The sequence below is a fragment of the Perognathus longimembris genome, chromosome 20 (genome assembly GCF_023159225.1).
Source record: "Perognathus longimembris pacificus isolate PPM17 chromosome 20, ASM2315922v1, whole genome shotgun sequence".
Lineage (NCBI taxonomy): Eukaryota > Metazoa > Chordata > Mammalia > Rodentia > Heteromyidae > Perognathus > Perognathus longimembris.
The window spans coordinates 41,707,571-41,731,925 of record NC_063180.1 but is presented as its reverse complement, the minus strand read 5'-3'; the positions used below and the strand labels follow the sequence as shown (position 1 = coordinate 41,731,925).

General features: G+C 47.4%; 1 protein-coding gene across 1 annotated transcript in view; it reads right to left on the bottom strand.

Moving 5' to 3' along the window:
• Oca2 (OCA2 melanosomal transmembrane protein) overlaps positions 1 to 24,355 on the bottom strand; it is a 38,106-nt gene that overhangs the window by 5,640 nt on the left and 8,111 nt on the right. Inside the window, exons 6-20 of the mRNA XM_048329334.1 lie at positions 24,130 to 24,287; positions 23,575 to 23,657; positions 22,300 to 22,453; positions 20,117 to 20,188; positions 18,117 to 18,182; positions 14,868 to 14,924; positions 13,209 to 13,333; positions 11,504 to 11,642; positions 9,840 to 9,972; positions 7,139 to 7,286; positions 4,764 to 4,821; positions 3,474 to 3,582; positions 2,543 to 2,670; positions 2,010 to 2,069; positions 1,563 to 1,667 (exon numbers count right to left, since the gene is read on the bottom strand). Of these exons, the coding sequence (XP_048185291.1) occupies positions 1,563 to 1,667; positions 2,010 to 2,069; positions 2,543 to 2,670; positions 3,474 to 3,582; positions 4,764 to 4,821; positions 7,139 to 7,286; positions 9,840 to 9,972; positions 11,504 to 11,642; positions 13,209 to 13,333; positions 14,868 to 14,924; positions 18,117 to 18,182; positions 20,117 to 20,188; positions 22,300 to 22,453; positions 23,575 to 23,657; positions 24,130 to 24,287 (1,595 nt within the window). The remainder of the gene's footprint in view (positions 1 to 1,562; positions 1,668 to 2,009; positions 2,070 to 2,542; positions 2,671 to 3,473; positions 3,583 to 4,763; positions 4,822 to 7,138; positions 7,287 to 9,839; positions 9,973 to 11,503; positions 11,643 to 13,208; positions 13,334 to 14,867; positions 14,925 to 18,116; positions 18,183 to 20,116; positions 20,189 to 22,299; positions 22,454 to 23,574; positions 23,658 to 24,129; positions 24,288 to 24,355) is intronic.

Here is a 24,355-nt window from a genome sequence, read left to right as displayed (position 1 = left end):
TGGAGACCTGGCACTGCCAAGGTAGAAACAGGCTTTATTTGGTCTCTTTCAAATCATACCCTGCAACAACAGAATTACACTGCCATGATGTTCTAGAGAAATACCCCACCAAGAAGAATCTGCACCCCTTCATTAGACCTCAGCACTGGTCTCCTCCCACCAGCTCCCCCTGATGGAACATTTGCTGCTGCCTTTAGTTATTGGAAATGGTGACTTTATTCACCAACTCTGTCTATTTGTAAGTCTCCATGCATGTTTCTGCGGGTTTAGAGGGTTCTGAAACCAGAGTGCATGTTCCATCCATCAGAGGGGCCTCTCTGTAGGCAGGAAACCTAAATCACCTCCCAAAGACCCATTTGTGTCACTGTATCTGTTAGGGGCCAGAGCCAGGGGGAGATGGCCCCCTGCATGTGGGTTTATTATGAGGAGCTACAGCACCCAACTGGAGGATGGGGAGGGACTTCCTGTGTGCACAGGGTGGGCAAAGAGGAAGGGAAGATGATGAGCAGTGGGAGCCCCAGCTCCTCACAAGTCATCAAGGGAGACAAGGGCTGATGCGCATGTATCGCCAGCACTAATGGGTTCGAAACTCCCATCCTGTTCCCAAGGCTTTCTGCGTGTGCGTCAGGAGCCAGTGCCTTCAGCCGCTCCCGGGGCGCAATCACCCGGTGCCTGGCGACCTCTAGGACCAGTGACTGCCCTGCTCTGTGGCTGGCCCAGAGAAAGCAGGTCCAGACGAGTGACCACCTCCCACCAGAGGAACATGCCAGCGTGTCTGCTGCAGGACTGACTCTCAGTGATCAGGAAGACCTGCCATTCTCAGAACCAGCTCAACCTGGTAAAGGAAAAGCCTGCTGTTGCCAGAACCTGCTTGATCAGAAACCGTGGTGGGGTAAGCCAAAACGCAAAACCCCTGTGCTCTGCTCAGAACTGTAAAAGCACTGTAGCCGCGTGCTGGTGGCTCATGCCTGCAATCCTAGCTGAACTCCGAGGATCACGGTTCAAAGCCAGCCCAGGCTGGAGAGTCCTTAAGACTCTTAGCTCCAATAAACTATCCAGAGAAAGCTGAAAGGGGGTGCTATAGTAAAGTGGTAGAGTGCTAGCCTTGAGCACAAAGAGGCTCGGGGACAGCGCTCAGGCCCTGAGTTCAAGCCCCAGGACTAGCAAAAACAGAACAAAACAAAATAACTTGTCCAACTGGTTAGGTTGTTTCTTCATTAGCAGGGAATACAGATGAAAGTGTTTGTCTTTTGTGGCATCATTTATTTTTCTTAAAAGGAGCAGTGTTTACTGGGGGGACAGCAGCTCTACCCGTTTGACCCCCAAACAGCCCATCAGCCGGGCCGTGCGGCCTTCTCCGGCAGCAGACCCCGGGCTCCTGGCCACTGTCGGGGGCCCTCGGGGCTCCCTGCCCAGCCGCCTTGGGCTCTGCCCAACACTTTGTGCACTCAGCCCGTGGAGATGGCAAAGGAGGAGATTCCGCGCTCTGCTGCCTTCGGGAAGGAAAGCAAGAGGCTGGGCCCGCAAGCACCCAGGAAGGAGCAGAGCACGGCGGGGCTCACCATGGTGGCCGTGCACGGGATGTTGTCAATCAAGGAAGACGCCAAGGCGGAGACCCACACCACCAGGACCAGGGCGGCGGCCAGGCGCTCCTCCTCGGGGACCATCTGGAAAGAGCAGACACACACGGGGTCCAACCCTGAAGGGGGTCAGTCCTGCCGCTCACACACCACAGGACAGACAGAACCGAGACAGACACACGGACCCCAGGAATCCAGGCGGGGCTTCTGAACCACCTCCTTCTCAGGCCTCACCTAAAGGCCCAGAGCCAAAGGGCAAGCATCAGAAATGATCTGTTCTTTGGGGAAAGTTTCTCACCCCCTCTAAGCTCCCCGGAATAAAATAACTGCCCTGCTGTGCGTTTTACAGAATGAACGTGACCTAGTCTCACTCCATTTTTTTTTCCCCATATAAAACCAAAGCACGTTCTATGAGAGTGTTTCGTGTACCTTTATTAGCAAAGCAGTCTGTTCTCCAACGTATTCGATCAAGTGGAGATGTGCCAGCGCCTAAAAGACAGAATGTGTGGTGAGAATCAGTTTCAAACTGAGATGACATATAGATTGTTTTAAATATCCATCAAGTGGCCAGGTGCCAGTGGCTCATGCCTGTCATCCTAGCTACTCAGGAGGCTGAGATCTGGGGATTGTGGTTCAAAGCCAGCCTGAGTAGGAAAGTCCATCAGGCTCTTATCTCCAATTAACCACCAGAAAAGCACTGTGGCTCAAGTGGTAGAGCGCTAGCCTTGAGCTGAAGAGTTCAAGGACAGCGCCCAGGCCCAGAGTTCAAGCCCCACAATTGACCAAAAATAAAAAGAAGAAGAAGAAGAAGAAGAAGAAGAAGAAGAAGAAGAAGAAGAAGAAGAAGAAGAAGAAGAAGAAGAAGAAAGGTTTATAGACTTGGGCTTTCTTCATTCACCAAATGGAATAGGAAATGTAAAATCCAGGTGAAAGATCACATTGCAAAACTTCTAAGGCCTTACCTCCATTAGAACAAAGAGAGCTGCAAAGAACAGGAGTGTTGCCCATTCTACTCTGTGTAGAATGATCTCAAAATCATGGATGTCAGCTAAAATCAGCAACCAGATGGCACCCAGAATAGCAGTCCAGCCTGAAAAGCAGGTAAAAGGGCATATAAATATAGTTCAACTACCAACATATCAATTAAAAAAATCTTCTCATTGCTTCTTGCAGTATAAGGTTGAGGCTCTCATTTCTTTGCCTGTTATTACCCAAGAGCCAATCTTAGCTTACAGTAGCCACCTTCCTCCAAACTCATGTCCCCTTCCTCCAACTTCAAAGCAGCAGTGAGTGAAGCCCCTCCGACCTTCAGATCCCTCCCGTCCTTCTTCACCAAGCTTAGAAGAAAGCCAAGAAAGAGCCATTTTGGAACCAATGCAACAGCAATACTTACAAGACAATATGCTGTAAACCAACTGTACAACTTGGTGTGTGTGTGGGGGGGTGGGAATTGGCGAGGAGGGAAGGTGGGAGAAAAAATGATGGAGGAGGTAACAAGATTGATAAGAAATGCACTCACTGCCTTACATATGCAACTCTAACCCCTCTGTACACCACTTTGACAATAAACATTTTTAAAAAAGAAAGAGCTATGTTTCTGGAGGCTCACGACTCTGTCATCCTCGCTACTTGGGAGACTGAGATCTGAGGATCATGGCTCCAAGCCAGTCTGGGCAGGAAAGTCTATGAGACTCTTATCTCCAATGAACCAGCAAAGAAAGAAAGAAAGAAAGAAAGAAAGAAAGAAAGAAAGAAAGAAAGAAAGAAAGAAGCTGGAAGTGGATCTGCAGCTCAAGTAGTTGAGCGCTCAGAGACAGAGCCCAGGCACTGAGTTCAAGCCCCGGGACTGGCTCCAATCATTTTTTTTTAAGCTAAGAAAAAAATTAGACTTACCAAGATCAAGATGAATGCCAGGGACAAAGGAGTTAAGAAAGAAAGTGAGAATAACGAATCCCAGAACCACCAGGCATTTAATCAGCAGAATCCTGTCTGATATTCTATGCTACAAGAGAAAGATAAACACAAATCATGCACCTGGCACAATCTCCTGATTCTAGAGATGTGTCCACAGTCCTAAATGACTTGAATTACTACAAATTACTCTGTATGGTGAAAAGTCTAACATCTTTAACTTGTTATAAGGAGAATCACATCAACTTCAGATTAAACCATTCCAAATCTTCATGAAAAATAAGCACTACAGCTGGGCACTGGTGGTTCACACCTGTAATCCTAGCTACTCAGAAGGCTGAGATCTGAGGATTGTGGTTTGAAGCCAGCCCAGGTAGGAAGGTCTGTGAGAGACTCTTATGTCCAATGAACCACCGGAAAACTGGAAGTGGAGCTGTGACTCAAAGTGGTAGAGCATAGCCTCGAGCAAAAGCGCTCAGGGGCAGTACCCAGGCCCTGAGTACAAGCCCCACAAACAGCACCACCAACAAAAAAGCACTAAATACATAAGATACAGTATAATCCTTTTCACAAGGAAAAGTTTACAAAGGCATATGAAAATTGTAATGCTCTGATTTCCTGATAAAAGGAACCAACCATTTCTGGAGAATGTTTTTACTCATTAACACATAGAGGTAAATTATGTTTTGTGTACAATGACAGAAATAAAAAAGAACAAAGGGCGTTCAACCGTAACTTCCTCTGAGGTAATAAAACAAAGAGAGGATTTTGAATATTTCACCATAAGAAAATGCATGAGGTAACGGCCAATTGATTCGATCATTACTCAATGTGTGCGGGTGTATTGAGAAATGATACAGTACCTAATAACGTTCTACAAAATCTGGTACATCAATTTAAAATTTAAAAAAGGGAAATGAGTAATCCTAGCTATTTGAGAGACAAAGACTAAGAAGAGGATCACAGTCTGAGGCCTGCCAGAGAGAGAAAGTTCATGAGACCCCCATCTCAGCCAATACACGCTGGGCATGTTGGCATGCACTGGGCATCTTATCTACATGGCAAATGTAAATAGTAGGTTCACAGTCCAGACCAACCTGGGCATGAACACCACCCAACAACTAAAGATAAAAAGACTGGGAGTTAGGGGTAGAGTGGCAGGGTGCCTAATGAGCAAGCTCAAGGCTCTGAACCCTAACCCCAGTACCTGCAAAAGAGAAAAATCAACCAGTCAAGGCAAACCGGAAGTCCCTGGGAAAAGAAGCAGAGTACCTTTTTTTGTAGCTCCTGGATATTGCTCTCCCAATTTTTATCTTCCTGTGATATTTGTCTAAAAGAAAGAAGGAAAGGGCAATTATGCTCTTTGCTTCTAGAAGGCACTGAGGCTGGCAAGGGTCCCATCGCTGCTGTTGGAGCGTGGACGCCACTCGCGGCGCTGACCCTGGGCACACCATTCAGAAGTCCTGGCTCTCACGGGATGTGAGCAGGGGCACGTGGATTGTCCACGAAGAAAGGACCATCGCGCTCCGCTTCCAAAGACACGTCCCGAAACATGAAGTATGCGCGTGTGTGAATATGAGAACAAGGGCCGGAAACGGCAGGAAGCACGCGTGCCGACATGTGAACGAGGAAGCACGGAGCCCCCTTTGTATATGTCATTCCTCAGCAACCCCAGGACGTTGGTTCGGAGACCCCCAGAACAGACAAAAGTCCACAGGTGTTTAAGTGCCGTGTGCCAATCAGTGCATTTGTTCATAATCTACACAGATGCCCCTCATACGCTTTCAGTCATTTCTAGTATTTACAACACTACATATAAATGGCCCATAAACAGAGCCTTGTTGTCCTGGATTTTTAGGGAATATCAAATGGCAAGAATAAAAAGTCAACAAGATCAGTGTTGCCGTCATTGTTTTAACATATTTTTCAGTAGTGAGTGATTCGCAGAGGAAGACCGCCCCCCCCCCCCCAGGTACTGAGTCGTATCCCTTCACCCCTACATGTCTGAATCACTTTGTTTCCTAAAAGATGACTTTGAATGCTTTCAGCTGGCTTACAACTAACTAGAGGAAATCATTGGTTAAAAAACAACAACAACGACAACAGAAATATCACTTGTGTAGATGGTAATTTTATCCGTTAATCTTGAGAAATTTTTATGTCTGCTGCTTCTTGCTAGGGTGGAATCCGCTTTTCCGTCTTAGGCTCCCTAATTGGTTTCGACTTGCCTTTCCTGTAACAGAGAGGATAGTGTTGGAGCCGAGGTGGCTCAGGCCTGTCCTCCCAATTACTCAGGAGGCTGAGATCTGAGACCACAGTTTGAAGCCAGCTTAGGCAGCAGAAAAGTCAGTAAGGCTCTTCTGTTCAATTAATCAGCAAAAAAAAAAAAGTCAGTTGGAGCTATGGCTCAAGTGGTAGAGCCTTAGCTTTGAGTGAAAAGTCAAGCAAAAAGCATGAGGTCTTGAGTCCAAGCCCCACTACTCGAAAATAAATAAACAAACAAATAAGAAATAAATAAGAGATTAAACATTTCTGGTTCAGCCTATGTTTTTCTGGTTGATTTTCCCCCCTGTTGATTAGAGGGAAACGTAGAGTGCACATTTAGTGTTTAGCCTAATAGCACAATGAGTGGCACTTAAAAACTATTCACTTGGTCAGGCATGATGGCTCAAACCTGTAATCCTAATTACTTGGCAAACAGAGATTAGGGAAGTTCAATTTGAATTCATCCAGGCACTCCAAGAGTGAGTGGCTCAGGCCTGTCATCCTAGCTACTCAGGAGGCTGAGATCTGAGGATCATGGTTCAAAGCCAACCCAGGCAGGAATGTCCATGAGACTCTTATCTCCAATGAGCCACCTATAAAGACAGAAGTGGAGCTGTGACTGGTGGTTGCCTTGAACAACAACAACAACAACTCAGGGACAGCACCCAGGCCCTGAGTTCAAGCCTCACAACCAACCAAAAAGTAAATAATCAAATTTAGCCAGGCAAAAAGAAGTTGGTGAGACTCCATCTCAATTACCGGCTGGGCACAGTCGTACACATCTCTCATTCCCAGAAACTTGTAGAAGGATCATAGGCTAGTCCCAACATAAAGCCCAGATCCTGCCTTAAAAATAAACTAATACAAAAAGGATTGGAAGCATGTTTCAAGTGGTAAAGCACCTGCCTAACAAGTGCAATGAGTTCAACCTACAGCATTGCCCACCAAGAGTGTTCATTTGGACACAGCTAGGGCTTCTTTTGTGATATTACAGATGCTTAGGAACATGCTCGTTTTATTATTATTATTATTATTATTATTATTATTATTATTATTATTATTTTGTCTGTGTTGGGGCTTGAACTCAGGGTCTGGGTGCTGGCCCTGAGCTTCATTTGCTCAAGGCTAGGGTTCTACCACTTTGAGCCACAGCGCCCCTTCCAGTTTTCCGGTGGTTCATTGGAGATCAGAGTCTCACAGGCCTTCCTTCCTGGGCTGGCTTCGAACCCTGATCCTCAGATCTCAGCCTTCTGAGCAGATGGATGATGGGCACAAGCCACCGGTGCCTGGCCAAGATGCTCATTTTAACTGGCTGGATTCGCATGCTGTAGGACTTGGGACAGCCACACTGAAGGCAGGAAGGGCTGCCCCCTGCTGGTTACCTGTGGAAGTGGCGCAGCCTCTGCGTCAGCAGGTGCTCCAGGGCGGTCACCTTCCCCAGCAGCAGGCCCCGCACCGCCGTCTCCTCTCGGCTGGCCGGGCTGATGCGCTGGGCCGTCAGGCGCCAGACGTGAATTTCATGCTTCAGCTCTACAGAGAAAGAAGAGGCCAGGCTTGAGGCTGGGGTCCCCCCTTGCTCCTTGGATTCCAACAGCGGCTCCCTCTCTGCTCGCCACCTGCCTCAACGGCGTGCCAGAAGCCACCAGGAGTTACCATGATGGGGAAAGAGGACAAAGCTAACACTTTCCTCTTTTATTCGCAATACCGGCATTGAAACTCAGAGCCTCTCCATTCTAGGCAGGCAGGCACTCGACCACTTGACCCATGCCTTTAGTTAACTCCAGGTACTGGTGGCTCGTGTCTGTCATCCTAGCTACTAAGGAGGCTGGGGATGGAGGATTGCGGTTTGAAGCCAGCCAGGGCTGAAAGGTCCCTGTGAGACTCTTATCTCCAGTCAATGACTCAAAAATCTGAAGCGGAGCTGTGGCTTAAAGTGGTAGAGCGCTAGCCTTGCACAAAAAGAGCTCAGGGACAGAACCTAAGCCCTGAGTTCAAGCTCCACAACCACCACCAACAACAACAAAAATATTAACTACACAAGCTGGGTGGTTGATGGCTCCCGTCTGTAATCCTAGCGGCTTGGGAGGCTGAGATCAGGCGGGTGGTGGGTTTAAGACCAGCCTAGGCATACACATAAGACACCTCAACCAAAAGCTGGAGGCAGTGCTGTATGCCTGTCATCTGAGCCACAACAGAGAAGCTTAAAATGGCGTGGCCTTGTTTGTAGCATTCCATTTTGGCCACATCCCAGCCAGCGTCTGTTATTGTTAGTTTTCTTGGTTCTAACTGGGATGAGGTAGAATCTCAAAGATGTTTTGATTTGCATTTCTTTCTTCTCTTTCTTTCTTTCCTTCCTTCCTTCCTTTCTTCATTCCCTCCCTCCCTCCTTCCTTCCTCCCCTCCCTCCTTCCTTCTTTCCTTCTTCCCTCCCTCCCTTCCTTCCTTCCTTCTCTCCCTCTTTCCTCCCTCCCTCCCTCCCTTCCTTCCTTCCTTCCTTCCTCCCTCCCTCCCTCCCTCTCTTCTTTCTTTTCTTTCTTTCTTTCTTTTTTTCAGTTGTGGGGCTTGAATTCTGGGCCTGGGCGCTGTCCCTGGGCTCTTCAGCTCAAGGCTAGTGTGCTATCACTTGAGCCACAGCACCACTTCTGGGTTTCTGGTGGTTAATTGGAGCTAAGACTCTCATAGACTTTCCTGCACAGGCTGGCTTAGAACCAAGATCTTCACATCTCAGCCTCCTGAGGGGCTGGGATTACAGGCATGAGCCACCAGCACCTGGCTACATTTCTTTTATGGCCAGAGATGTTGAACATTTCATGTGTCTAATGGCTACTCTTACTCCTCATGAGAAGTCTCTCTTTGAGTCTATAGCTCATTTATTAATTGAGGAGTTGTTTCTTTGAGGGTTTATTTCTGGGTGTTTATTTTTTGAGCTCTAAATATATTTTAGATACTAGGTCCTAGGAAAAATCCTCTCCTGTTCTGTGGGCTTCCTATTTATCTTGTTAGCTATGTCCTTTGTCATGCAAAACCTCTTTAGTTTGATTAATCCATTTATCCAATCTTTGCTTTGTTGTGATTCTGGATCTTTACTTAAGAAGTTTCAAACTGTGCCTAGGAGCACTAGTGTCCCCCGCCCCCACCCCTTCTTGTAATAATTTCATGGTATTTGGCCTTATATTGAAGGTTTTTAAGTACATTTGGAATTGATTCTGGAGCAGGATGATATATAGGGATCTAGCTTCAGTTTTCTGCATGTATATAACCAATTCTTTTTTTTTTTTTTCCAGTCCTGGGCCTTGGACTCAGGGCCTGAGCACTGTCCCTGGCTTCTTTCTGCTCAAGGCTAGCACTCTACCACTTGAGCCACAGCACCACTTCTGGCCGTTTTCTATATATGTGGTGCTGGGGAATTGAACCCAGGGCTTCATGAATATGAGGCAAGCACTCTTGCCACTAGGCCATATTCCCAGCCCCTATAGCCAATTCTGACAGCACCATTTGTTGACAAGGCTGTCTTTCTTCCATCCTGTGTGTTTGGCTCCCTTATCAAATACTAGATGGCTATAGGTCTGTGGGTTCATTTCTAGGTCTTCTATTCTGTCCCATTAGTCCTTGGGCCTATTCCTGTGCCAGTACCAAGCTGTTTTTATTACTATGGCTTTGTAACAGTTTGAAATTTGGTAATGAAATTCTTCCAACACTGTTCTTCCTGCTAAGGATTTTTTTTTTGCTATCCAGGGTCTTTTTAGCTACGCGCTTTCTAACCCATCAAGTCACAAAGGGCAAGCTGCTCTCTTCTGCTTAGCTCATCTGTTAATGCCCAGGCTATGCACTTCTGTTTTCCTAGCTGTGGAAGAAAAGACGGATTGTGAAGGAATTTAGTTGGGAAAGATTCTGCTCAGGAGCAGTGATGACACCATATTCAGTGAGGTCGATGTGGCCCGTCACTAATCCTAAGTGTGCAGCATCTCACGGAAGCCACGTGCCTCCCCTTCCGCGTGCCACGGTACTGCCGGCGTGTTCGTAAGAACCTGCGGGAAAAGGATAATGAAACCTGGGGCTACAGAAGGCGATGCTGCTACCCACCAACAATTTCACTGGGTTCCTTGTTATAAAGCTTCTTGTTCCAGTAGAGGAGTCGGAGGAGTGGAAAGGAGACCAGGAGAACGAGACAAATCCCAACAAACATGTGGGCTGTGAATTTGGCAAAGTCCAGGCCCTGGGAAGAGAAAAGGAGCAAGGTGACAGTCGGGCTTTCTCTCTGCACTGATGCCAGCTCTCAACATCAGTATCAGCGAAGGGCTGAGGCCAGAGAGAGCGGGGAGAGAGGGGATTGAGCTGGTGCATCAGGGACTCTGGGTACTTCAAGTGGAAGGTCCCGGACCTCTGTACAAAGCCCAAAGAAAAACACAGGCACTTACTTCCCCATGAGTTTGGATTGGTGATGTTAGATATGTTTCTTCTCTGTTTTAAAGCTAAGTCTTATGTGAGTAATAAGCCATGTTAAGAGGAAAGGAAGACAGCGGCCCCATCTGGTTCTAACCTTGGCTCCCTCTGCTTTCAGCACTGGGTTGATACATTTCCCCCCCAGGACGGGGTTGAAAAAAAAGATGGAAAGGAACAAACGATGAATGAGCACAATAATATTGACCTATTTAGAGGTGGAGTGGGGGATGTTTCTAACGTGAACGAGAAGGATCCTTCTCATGGCTGAAGAGGGCAGCCATCCCTTCACGGACAGCCGAGAACTAGGAGGGATGAGAGCAAGGGACCGCCACCAGGTCCCAGGCAGGCGCCCTCTCCTTCCCTCCTGCTTCCTCGCAGCGGCTACATGCCACGACGGTCCCCGGCTGAACATGTGTTGGGCTCCGGCTTTAGCTTTAAGGGGCGGAACCCAGGGGGTGGTCCTGTGGGAGGTGACGACCGCCCATAGAGGAAGTCCCGTGACATCACCGTGATGGACAGCTCATAATCAGCCTATCGCCGTGCCTAGTTAGCCACTCCAAATCCCTCCCCTTCCTGCCGCCATTACTGCTATATAACCCGCCCCCCCCACCATTAAACTCTTTGGATTTTCGCGCGACGTGATCCTGGAAACGCCTGGCATCCTGAGTCCGTTATTTAAATGTAAGGGGACTGGCTGGGCGTATTCGTGACTACACACCGTCCATAGCTTCTCACACTAGGGCACGCCCCAGCTTCTCCACCCGCGGGACAGGAGAGGAGGCGCAAGGGAGCGAGGGCCCTGCAAACATGTCTTTAGGATTGGGTACGATCCCTATAGCATGCGTGTGGGAATAAGTCTTTTATTTTGTACTTTTATGTTTCTCTGTGTGTGTGTGTTCCATTTTCCTTTTTCTGAAAAATAGTTCTTGAGCTAACAACAATAGCTCATGCCTGTCATCCTAGCTACTCAGAAGGCCGAGATTGGGAGAACCACAGGCTGCTTTGAACCACAATACTCAGATCGCAGCCTACGGAGGAGCTGCCATGACCAGGCCTGGGCCATTGACACCCAGCTCTAGTTTCTTTCAAGTTTTGGGTTTTTTAAAAATATGACAAGTCACTTTACATCCCCCTCGAGATGACCAATAGTGCTATCTTTGAAGAGGTGCCATAGAGGACCCCGATTTCCAATGAATCTAAGCAAGAAAAGATCTCATGGACGAAGGCGAGTGTCCAGTGGGAAGCTGGGGAGTCTGCTGAGTTGGGCACTGACTGAGAGCAGTCCTTGTTTGCGGGTTACTTACCATTTTCCTCAGCTCCTGGTTGGAAACTATGATGACATTGGGCGGGTCCCCGATGGCAGTGGCGGCTCCTCCAATGTTTGTGAAGATCACTTCTGCGATCAGGACTTGTCTGGGGTCGAGGTTCAGCACCTCACATAACCTACCGTGACGGGAGGACCGTGAATGGAGGACCATAAAAGCTGCTCCACGGTGCATGTAATAAAAGGCCCAGGTACGACCAAATATGTTTAAAGCACTTGCTTATACTTGGAAGGCACAAGCAATGTGTGCGTGCACACACAGTTGTGAAAATGGCAGTGCTTATGATCGACTTTTTAGCCAACACCCTCAAGCTACAGAGGATTCTGAGAATTACATTTCTTCCAGGTTAGCCCAGTCAGCGTCTAGACCACCCTTGTGGGTGCCCCATTTCCCCACCGTCTGTAATGCAACCTTTCAGTGGAAGGCAAGGATGGCTCTGCCAGGTAAAGGGGCACTGACAGTTCAGACAACCAGTACAAACCCTGTGCCTGCTTGCCTTAGTTGTTCATATATATATATATATATATATATGGGTCAGTCATGGGGCTTAAACTCAAGGCCTGGGCACTGTCCCTGAGCTCTTTCTGTGTAAAGCTAGTGCTCTACCATGTTGAGCCACAGCTCTCCTTCTGGTTTCCTGGCGGTTCATTGGAGAGGAGAGTCTCATAGACTTTCCCAAAGCCCAGGCTGGGTTTGAATCGTGATCCTCAGATCTCAGCCTCCCGAGTAGCTAGGATTATGGGCATGAGTCACTAGTCCCCGGCTCTGACTTCTTCTTAAGGAAGCCAAGGCCCGAATTGACTTCATTCTCATTTTGATAAGAGTTTTAAAGAAATAATTAGGTATCCATGACCTATTTAACTATTTATAGAAAGAGCAATCAATCAATAGATAAATAAATGTCATATGATTGTCGTGGATGGAATTAAAAGGGAGAGAACTGAATCAAGCTGAATTTCTCTTCTTAATGTGAAACTACGTAGCCTTAGGAGGCCGAGCGCTGGCTTGTGGACCGGTCAGTTCTGTTATGTTCTGAGGAGCCAGACCTCCCCAGCTCCCATTTCCCCCAGCACGTGTCCCATTCAGCACCCCCCCCCCCCGCCAGGGGTGGGGGTGGGTGGAGGGGGCTCTCCCCCACCCAGCACAGAAAAGCGCATGGCCAAGAATTCCTGAGCCCTGAGGATCTGGGTGGTGGTCTTGCCTGTGTTCCTGTGCCACTCGGCCCCCCACCTCCTCCATGACAGCTGTCTCCTGGAAAAGCCAGGCCCCCCTCAACCAGTTCTCCATGGGGGGAGCTGCCAGGGTGAGCCCGCAGGCACCGGGCCACCATTGGCTGCTCTGGAATGCAGTGAGCTATGCAAGCTCAGCTGCCGTTGGCTGCTCTGGAGCGCAGATGCGAGCTCGGCTGCCATTGGCTGCTCTGGAATGCGTGAGCTATGCGAGCTTGGCTGCCATTGGCCGCTCTGGAATGCGTGAGCTATGCGAGCTCGGCTGCCATTGGCTGCTCTGGAATGCAGATGCGAGCTCGGCTGCCATTGGCTGCTCTGGAATGCGTGAGCTGTGCGAGCTAGAGCGGCAGGCACTGTCTCCTGCCTTCTCGTGGTCAGTGTGCTACTGGAGACTTGGGACCGCCGGGCCCCCGCTGGTGTCCTGAGCCCAGCAGAAGGCCCCCCCCCCCGCTTACCGTATGGTCACGGGAGTGAAGAGGAGCATCGTGGTGACATTGTCGAGGAAGGCGGAGAGGACGGCAGCCATGAGACACAGCGTCAGGATCATGGGCCACACTCTCCCCCGGGACAGCTGGTAGGCCTGCGACGCACACAGGTGGGAGGGCCATTAGTCAGGATGAGCACGTTCATAGGATCGATGAATGCTGCTCTTCCTTACCCACTCCCAAGGAAGAGGGACCTCCACAGCACTTGGCAAGGGGTTAAGACCTACACCTGTCCCTGCAGAGTTGAAAATCTGCTAAGATGAGGGGACTGAGCACCCAAGTGCCGAGACAACCGAACTCTGCCTTAGCCTGCCTGCTTCCTTTTCCGATGCTCGCTGTGTCCACGTTGCCCTTGTGATGGTTACTTGGCGGCCATGCATCAACCCTCAGGTCCTTCTAGGTCATCTAGATTTTTTGTTTATTTGTTTTGTTTTTGTTGCCAGTCCTGGGGCTTGAACTCAGGGCCTGAGCACTGTCCCTGGCTTCTTTGTGCTCAAGGCCAGCACTCTACCTCTTGAGCCACAGCGCCACTTCCGGCTTTTTTCTGTATATGTGGTGCTGAGGAATCGAACCCAGGGCTTCATGTATACAAGGTGAGCACTCTACCACTAGGCCACATTCCCAGCCCCTCATCTAGATTTTTGACCCAACAGCGTAGGCCGTAACATTTGGGGGTCTATAGGTCCCATGTGTATGCCGCTCTTCCAGAACCTAAAGAAGTCTTTTAGATTCCTGGGACTGGGAGGAAGAGATCGCTACCTGGAGAGCTTGGTGTAGATTCTGTTATTTTTCAAAAGAAGTTTCCAGGTCTACAAATAATATCAAGCTCAGAATTAACCTTTAATGAGGCATGGTAACGAGGTCTGATAGGTTCAGGTTAAGTCCTGTAGGCCGGAACCTGCCGGTGGAGTCCCATGGCCCAGTTAAAAATATGTCTGTCATCCTAGCTACTCAGGAAGTTGAGATCTGAGGATCATGGTTTGAAGCCAGCCGGGGAAGGCAAGTCCATGAGACTCTCATCTCCAATAAACTACTCAGAAAGTGCTAGAAATGGTGCTGTGGCTCAAGTGGTAGAGAGCTAGCCTTGAGCAAAAAAAAAAAAAAAAGCTCAGAGACAGTGCCCAGGCCCAGACAGAGTTCAAGCCCCAGTACTGACCAAAACAAAACAAAAAAAAAAGTAAAGTAAGCCCTTGAGTCACAACTATCCTTACAGCTTTTTACTGATTAAATGGAGATAAGAGACTCATGAGCTTTCCTACCTGTGCTGGCTCTGAACCACAATCCCCAGACTTCAGCCTCCTGAGTAGCTAGGATTTATAGGCATAAGCCACTGGCCCCCAGCTTAAAATAACTTTTGATATGTAGCTTTCCTCAGTCAATTTAAATAATATACAAACACCCAGCCTGAGTATTCTTTTCCTTGCCCTCTTCCTTTTACTTATAAAGAAACTCAAAGTGTTGCTCAAAGTCATGCTTTAACACAGCAAAACTGCAGAAGATTTTGAAATGGAGAGTGGATTCTTAAAACAGATGGCTTAAATAGTATCTATTTTACATAAAAAAATACTGTTAGAATACTAAATATATTGACAATTGATAGACAACTATTAACTGCAAGATCACACCTACCTTAATGGCACAACAATCGAAAAACCCAGTTTCTGAAAATATGGCTACTAAGATCATCTGTAAGGGGAAAAAAGATACAGGAGCTTCTTTTAGCACAATACGGTAATAAAACAATGTCAGTGTGGTGAGTTAAGAATTAGAGCTCTTAACAAGCTCCTCCCCGTCACAGTGGAAGACGATCTTTTCTTCATCAGTCCGGCTTCTCGAGTGGAGCTCCCTTGAGACAGGTCTGGCGTGTACATTTCTGTCTAGGGATTTGTTCCCATGATACGTTATCATCCCATCTAATCTTGGCAACACTGCGATGATATGTTATCATTACTCTGTTTCACAGGAAGCTGAAGATAAATGGATGACTTATTCAATCCCAAAGCTCAAAACAGGGAAGGAAGCAAGCCAGTGGATACCTTCTGTACATAATGGTCTACATAGCCAGACATCTTCAGATCCTACAGTTGGATCAAGTTTCAGTTCCTAAAGTGATGTGATTTTTGTTATCAATGTAATGATCACATGCAAGTGGGAACAAAGCACCAAAACTATTATTTCTAGAGTTTGCCTTTTTTTTTTTTGTCGGTCATGGGGCTTGAACTCAGAGCCCAGGTGCTGTCCTTGAGCTCTTCAGCTCAGCAGATCTACCAGTTTGAGCCACAGTGCCACTTCTTAGCCTAGAGTTTTGTAGGAACTTTGATTCTTATTCACTTCTGGACATTCAGAAAAATGAATTGGTGAGAAAAACGTTCTAGGGACTAATGAAAGGTCATGTCAGATTTAGTCTGAATTTAATCTGAAATTTCAAACCAGTCTGAACTTTCTGGAAGGTTTTCTGTTTCACAACAGGTGAACCACATCATTCATTTAAGTGTGTGTGTGTGTGTGTGTGTGTGTGTGTGTGTGTGTGTATCTCCTGGGGCTTTCACATAAGGATAGCACTCTACCACTTGAGCTATACCTCCACTTTTGGCCTTTTTGGGTGCATAATTAGAGATAAGAATCTCATGGACTTTCCTGCCTGGATTCAACACAGAGCTCAGCTCTTCTGTGAAGCCAGAGTACAGAGCTCTAACCGCAATCCCCTTACTACCATGTGTTAACCTTGGACTCAAGTATCAATTCTACAATTTAGGAATAGTTCAGCCTTGAGTAAAAAACTGTTTAAGCCTTCCATTAAGCCTTCTACCCTTCCATTTCCTTATCTCACCTATGATCAGTCTATACCTTGCAAGGTGGTTGTGAGATGAAATTACATAAATCAATATACTTGCTAAATTATGAGCCCAATACTGTCTTTCAGGTAAACTGGATAAAACAGAAATATTCCAAATCAAGTTTTGACTTTGTATGAATTAGTTTTAATTCAGTATGAAGAATATGTTGATACTCATTGATATTCACCCTAACCCAAGTGTGAGGCTGGGTGTAGAATGTGGCGCATTGAACGCCAGTGGAAGTTTCACTCGCCTGAGCATGAGTAAACAGGTGTATGCAGAGGCCCGTATACCCTTCCATTGTCCATTGTCCTAGGAAGAGAGACTGGAACGCAGAGATCAGAGTAAGTAGCCCCGCAGGTAGTTTGCTGCCAAGAAACGGGGCAGACAAGACAGGGTCCTGGTTGTACAGATTCCCTGCTACTCCTGTAGTTCCAAAACCACAGGAACTATATGTTCTTGCTCAACTAATTTCAGTGGAGAAAGAAAACACTGCCACATTTAGGGGATGAATTGTGTCCCTCCTTTTCAAAACTCACATGTGGAAATCCTAACCCTTAATAGCTCAGAATGTGGCTATACTTGGAGATGGGGCTAAGTGAGGTAAGTTATAAACAGGTCATTAGTGTAGACCCTAATGCTGTGTGTGTGTGTGTGTGTGTGTGTGTGTGTGTGTGTGTGTATCAAGCGTCCTTCTAGGATGAGGGGATTAAAATATCAAGATCAGAGAAGGAAGAGCTTGTGAGGTCACTGTGGAGAAGCGATCATCCACAAGCCAAGGAGAACCAACGGGCTGACATCTTCACCTCTAACCTCCAGCCTCCAGTCCTGTGAGAAATAACTTCGTGCTGTTCAAGCCATGAGGTGCTTTAAACATCAGGTACTTCCTTCTGGGAAGCCTAGTTCAGAGTACCATTTCACCTTCCCACCCACAGAGGGCAGCAGAGCGACACTGAAGCCTAGAGTGGCAGGGCTCTCTTCTACCTGCTGGTTCAGGAGGCATAAGATGTTAGGAAGGGAAATAAGAAGGTATAATAAACTGCTTTACACACAGCGAGGAGGCACAAGTCCTCTGTCAGACCCCCCGGGCCTTTTGGCGTCTGCTCAAGAACGCATGAGCTATTCCCACTGTGGTCCAAATTCCACTTAGCTCTGTTTGAAGCCATTCAGGACATTCTTCATAGCATGGAATGTCACACGACAATATAATAAATTAGCAAACACCCAAAATGTTACTTTAGCAGTGCGTGTCAGGCCTGGGGCTTGAACTCCGGGGAGAATCACTGTCCTGAGCTGTTGTGTTCAAGGCTAGCACTCTCCCACTTGAGCCAGAGCTCCACTTCTGACATTTATGGTTGTTAATTGGAGATAAAAAGTGTCATGGATTCTCATGCCTGGGCTGGCTTTGAACTGCGATCCTTAGATCTCAGGGTCCTGCATAGCTATCATTTTTTAACCTACAGAACTAAAAGCACATTTCTAATCTAATCACTGAAATTTTTATCTAGTTCATCTATAAAAATGTCATTTTGGGGCTGGGAATGTGGATTAGTGGTCGAGTGCTCACCTAGCATGCATGAAGCCCTGGGTTCGATTCCTCAGTACTATATAAACTGAAAAGGCTGAAGTGGCTCAACTGGTAGAGTGCTAGCCTTGAGTAAAAAGCAGCTCAGGGACAGTGCTCATGCCCCGAGTTGAAGACCCAGGACTGGCAAAAAAAAAAAAAAAAAAAAAAAAAAAGTCATTTTTAGTTTAAGGTTACTAACCGAAAAAAAAGCTCACTTTTTAAAGTGGCAATTTTATTTTCCTTGTTTGACAAGCCTTAAGATGGAACTCTCTAGCTAACAAACCAAGGCCACCAGTGGTTCTGTTCTTCTCAGGAGAAATTAGCTGGGCCTGCATTAACACTTCTCAATCAAGCCCTAATTGTCAAGAGACATAGCATTTTTAATATAATGATAGGATCAGCAGCCGCAGCAAAGTGAAGGACCAGGTTTCACCAGGCTTGAAGACATCTCCCGCTAGGCAAGACTATAATTACCATGCCAAACAGCAGCGCCAGAGTCTCAAAATCAATCCACTCCACTACGTGGGTCAGGCTGGGTCTCTGCAATCCAAGCACAAAGTTGGCAATTAATCCCAAGCATCGCCCTCTCAGGGATAAGCTCTCAACATGGCGGCCTTTGACCTCAAACCCCACTCACCGGGCCCCAGTCAGAGTCACACCAACCACTTGCCTTTGAAGGTGGATTGTATCACTCTAACCCAGTGACTCCGTCATGTCAAATCTACTCATTCAAATAATCATGGCCCTGGCAACTCTCGAGAGAATGTCTGTTGTTCTAACTGCAGGACTGGCCCTTGAGGATAGCTTCTCAGCAGAGTCCACACATGTCTTCCTCAGTGAGCGGAAGGACAGAGGACAGCGGCCTGGCTGCTGGGAACGGGCGGCCTGGTGAGCAGCCCAGAGCCCTTCCCGCTGTGTGTGCCGGCCAAGAGACACAGAGGGCGTTTCCACACAAAAGAGGTTGTTACCACCCGACTCCTTAACCATTTATGTCTCAGTTTTTTAAACTGTGGGACATTTTGCCTTAAGGATGAGCGTTTGTTTATCTCCAAACCTAGTCACCATGAAATTAAAATGCTTTTTTTTTTCTTTTCTTAAGGGGAAGGGATGGTATTGGGGCTTGAACTCAGGCTAGCAGGCTTTCGCTCAGCTTTTCCTTTATGGCTAGTGCTTTAGCACCTGAGTCACGCCCCCAGTCTGGCTCTTGGCGGTTCATTGGAGACAGACTCTCATCAAAGACATTTCTGCTCAGGCTGGTTTTGAACCACAATTCACAGATCTCAGCCTCCTGAGTGGCTAGGATTATAGGCATGAACTATTAACACCTGACTGAACTGAGTTCTTACTATTACTTTCAAGCTAGTTCTAGTTTTAATTTAAAAAATATGTATATATATATATACTGACATATATGGTACATAATATATGCTAATACATAATGAAGAATTAATTCAACACACCTCCTACAGTCTTTTTATTACTTATGTACCTTTGTTATCCTTAAGTAGTTGCACAATGGGGTTTCAACTTAACATGTCAGTTTGTGCGTACGATGAATCTTGATCATTTTTTATTCTTAATAGAAGCACTCTAATATAGCCTGTATTTTTATATTAGTGGATTGATGGTACAAACGGTTTGCTTGTAATACTTACAATACTTACATATATGCACACATTTAATATAGTTTGATCAGTCTCATGCCCTATAGTGCTCTTTCTTGACTCCCTCTCTGGATACCTCTCTCTCTTTAATAGTTTTTACTGAGTGTCTTTATGCTAGTTGTGTGTGTGTGTGTGTGTGTGTGTGTGTGTGCGTAATGTTCTTCAGTCACCTCCTATTACTCTCATGTTAAAATTTTAAACTTGTCTTTGTTCTTGATTGTGTGGACTCTAGAATAATCCATCGAGTTCCATACAGCTGTTTTCAAATCCAGCCTGGAGGTAGCTGGCTTTGGGGGTGCTCTTAGCACAGCTCCAGCACTGCCCCTCAAACAGCTCAGCCTCCACCTCCAGTGGGCACTCGGCCTCTTTATTTCTCTTCCCTCAGTCCCCACACTCCTGCGGAGGGACCATGCTCCGGCCCTGACCGGACGCCATCACCCCGTGGGGGTGGGGGACTCCAGGAGCCTCTGTGACCTGTAGGACGCAGCCCCGCCCCAGGGTCTCCTGCTGCTCCGTGTCTGCCCCAAACCTCCCACGCTGGTTCCCAAAGGTGGCCCGCACCAGACCCCGCTGCCACACGGCTCAGCTTTGCCAAATGCACGGCTACCAGGACTCTCCAGCCAACGCGAAGACTGCGTTTACTACAAGTCAGAGGATAACACTCATCAGTGCCAAAGCTCCTGAGTGCATACCTTTAGCCTGGCTCCTGGGGGGAAATGAAACAGCGCAAATGAGGCCTAAACCCCGGAGTGCTCCTCCGTGGGGCATGCTGCCACGTGGAAAGCAGGGGTTCAGAACACTAGGACTTACATCACCAACCACAGCCAGAGCTGCTAACGCCGTGAGCGCCCCCAACATGGCTGCCAGGGTCCTGTGAACAATCTGGAAAGAAACAGAAGTTATTTTATTCCAGTCTACAAAAGCATGGGTTGATGCAAGTGTCTCCATCTGTCACTGTGTACCACACCGTTAAAATCATAAAGAAAAGCCAGTGCCAGGGCTCATAACTGTAATCCTAGCTACTCAAGAGGATCCTGGTTCAAAGCCAGCCTGGGCAGGAAAGTCCATAGACTCTTAGCTCCAATTAGCCACTTAAAAGGCTAGGAGTGGAGTCATATGGTGGAGTGCTAACCTTAAACAAAAATGTCCAGGGAGAGTGCCCAGGCCTTGAATTCAAGCACCAGGATCCGAAAGAAAAAAAATAAAAGATAACGAAAGCTGGGTGTCCGTAGCTTACGCCTGTAATCCTAACTACTCAGGAGGCTGAGGTCTGAGGACCAAAATTCAAAGCCAGCCTGGGAAAGAAAGTTTGTGAGACCCTTATTTCTCAGTAATCACCAAAAAATCAAAAGTGGAGCTGTGGCTCAAGTGGTAGAGTGCTAGTTCTTGAGCACAAAAGCTTAGGGACAGTACCCAGGCCCTGACACACACACATACACACACACACACAGATGTTTAAAAAAGCAAAGGGAATAAGGCTGTTCTACAATAAAAGAGACGTACAGATAGAATAGCAAGACTCCACAAGTAGACCTTGCTCAGCTGTGGAGGATCCAATTCACTGGAGTGAGCTTTCCTCACCAAGATTCCCTACTATCATATACCCATGGGGACAGTTCTAGAATCTCCCTCAACATGCCTCTTGCCAGTCCTCTACTTGATACTTCCAAAGTGTTTCTGGTGCCTCTTCATATTCCTATTCTACGTTCTCCTGGCTCCGCGCGGGGAGCCAACCAACCTTCTTGCTGACCTGTGAGGTCCTTTGGTTTATGCTGCTGAACCACACTTACCATTTTCTAGGGACATCGAGGCGCGATGACAGGACTTCAGGCCCTTTGGGGAGATGCCCGTGTTAGCAAATGGATTAAAGTGACAGAGGAGAGATTTCCTCCACGCAGCTGACCTCCATGTGAGCATGATCATGCCCTACCACACATGAAGACGCTGAATCTCACAGCAGTTCAAACCTAATCTGCTCAAGATCACACCTGGCTTGAGCTATGGAGAATAGAAAAACCCAGCACATATTCCATTTTCTTACTGTGCATGGGCGTGCGTGCAGGCAGGCAGACGTATGTGTGCACCCATGCCAATACTCGGGCCCGCTTCAACTATACTAAGGCTGAAATAGTAGACTTGAATACTAGGACTTGAATACTAGGGGCTGGGTCCTGTTCATTCGTTGTTGTTTTTTTTTGCTCAAGGCTGGTGGTGTACCACTTGAACCACAGCTCCACTTACTGCTTTTTTGGGTGGTTAATTAGAGGTAAGAGGCTCTTGGCTTTGTCTGCCTGGGCTGGCTTTGGAACCTTGATCCTCAAATCTTAGCCTCTTGTGTAGCTGGGATTACAAATGTGACCCACTGGTACCTAGTTCTCACTGTGCCTTTGCGGGTCTTTCCAGACCACATCTTGCCTATGCTAATGTCCAAGATTCAGTAACTATTCAGATACAGTTCTATTCTCTACCTAGAATGAAAGATGTGCTAATTTCAAGAATGACGGTATTCTTATTTGATTGTGTCAGGACTAACCTAAAAAAACATCTAATGAATTAAAATACCCTGCATGGAACAACAGGAGTGACATTGATCAAGGTATGTTGTACTCACAACCTGATTGACGCAATCATAACCTCTTTGTACAACTACTTACTAGTGTGTGTGTGTGTGTGTGTGTGTGTGTGTGCTGATTCTGGAAGTTGAACTCAGAACCTGGACGCTGCCTCTGAGCTTTTGCGATCAAGGTTACGGAGCACCCTACCACTTGAACCACGGCTCCACTTGTGGCTTTTTGCTGGCTCACTGGAGATCAGAGTCTCATGGACTTTTCTGCCCAAGCTCATTCTGAACGATGATTCTCAGACCTCAGCCTCCTAAGTAGCTACAATGATAGGCATGTGCCACTAGTACCCAGCCTTAAAAATAAAACTTTCAAAAAAAAAATACCGTGCATGGGCACTGATAGATCAAGGGGAGTGGACATGGTCTTTACCTCAAATATGATCAGCACGTAGACGCCCGCGAGGATGATGGCTGCGACGGTCACTTGTGCTTCTGCGCTTGCCCGGAGGTACTGATGAGACAGCAAGAGAGGAACAAGCCGAGGCTGCTGGAGGGAGGCCCGGATGCTGATGGAGACAGCCTCCCTGCGCAATGAACAAAGACCTTGAGTCGGGCCAGAGAAACAGAGCCCAGGTCAGCAATCTGTAACCTTGGCCCTCAGTGGCTCAAGTCAACCCAACCATGGCTGTCCAAATGGGTCCTAGAGAGAGTTAGCCTGACACCTGATCTCACCAATGGAGAAACCTGATCACAGGTGAACGGCTGGGCCAATCACTGAGCGCTACTCAGCCGCATAGGCTCCGCCCGTCGCTGTGGGAATTGCTCCATCAATCAACAGAGAGCCAAAGCCTACACGGGAGACTTAGCCACTCATCCCTCTTACACCCCCTTCCTCAACATACCTGACTGCTCACCTACTAGCCAATAATAATGCCACTTATCTAAATGCCACAAACAAGAAGCTTGGGCACAATAACGTTATACTTCCTAAAGTTCAGTCAGTAAATCTCATGGCTTGCCACCCCCCCCCACCCTCCAAACCGGCTCCCAAATTCCTATGTCCTAAACTCCCAACGTCTCAGAAGGTGACTGTGCTGAGTGAAAGGCAGTCCTCTTTACTGGCTTTAAAGAGGTTGTAAAGGTTTTTGTGTTTTTTGTTTTTTTAAGTCCTTAGAGCAAGCCCCAATCCATTAGAGCTGGTGTCGTTACGAGAGATGAGGAAGATACAGACTCAGGGGATGACACAGTAAGATGGCCATCTGTAACCAGGAAAGACTTCAGGAGAAACTGACCTGATTGAGACACTGATCTTGGATTTCAAATCTCTAGAACTGTAAGAAAATAAATATCCAGTGCACCTTTTTCTTTTTGCCATTCCTGGGGCTTGAACTCGGAGCCTGGCTGCTGTCCCTGAGCTTTTATGCTCAAGGCTAGTGCTCTACACTTGAGCCACAACTCCACTTTGGGCTTTTTTGTGTGGTTGATTGGAGATAAGAGTCTCACAGACAATCCGGCCTGGGCTGGCTTCAAACTGTCATCCTCAGATCTCAGCCTCCTGAGTAGCTGGGATGACAGGCGTGAGCCACTGATGCCTGGATTGAGTCTACTTTTGAATCACTCCCATCTCAGGTATTCCAAAAACAGAACATGGCAGTACATTTATCTTAGATACCCTGGCCCAGGATTTCTTCATCTGAGAACCCACCTGCTCAGTATCTCAAAGGTCCTGCTCACCAGCAAGTGTTCACTTCTTCTTGGATTTAAAAATACTGTCCAATTGTGAGTGACCTGTAAAAGCCAAAATTTTGAAGCCAACTGGAACAGGAAAGTGTATGAGCCCAGCAGAAAGCTGGTTGCGAGCCAGGCATTGGTGACTCCTGTCTGTATCCATAGCTACTTAGGAAACGGAGATCTGAGGATCGAAGTTTGAAGCCAGACTAGGTAGAAAAGTACGTGCGACCTCAGTATTTCCAAGTAACTATCAGAAAATTGGAAGTGGATCAAAGTGGTAGAGCACTAGCCTTGAGCAAAAAGAAAGGCTCAGGGACAGTCCCTAGGCCCTGAGTTCAAGGCCCAGGTCCAACAAAAACAACAAGAAACGACTTTCAAGCATGTAACGTTTCCTTGAATAATAACCCAGCAAAACAGTTTGGAATGCAAAATCTCACAACTCTGACAGCACTGAAAGAGCCAGCCGTCTATAAGTGACTTAGAGGAAGGGGATGGGAGGGAACTTCAGTGACAAGTGAGAGACAAGCACCAGTGGTCTGCGCCGCCTGGAGCCCAGGGAGTCCATCTGGGTCACTACCACCACCACGTGCTCTCCTCTCCCGGAACGACTGGGTCCCGAAGCCAGCAGGGCCCCTGCTAGGTCCACCTGGAGCAGTGCCGAGTCCTTGTGGCTGCTGAGATTCAGAGCTGAGGGCATGTCAAGGTGAACCCCGAAGCAAGGAGGAAAAGTGTAACTGTCCCCCCACCACCCCACG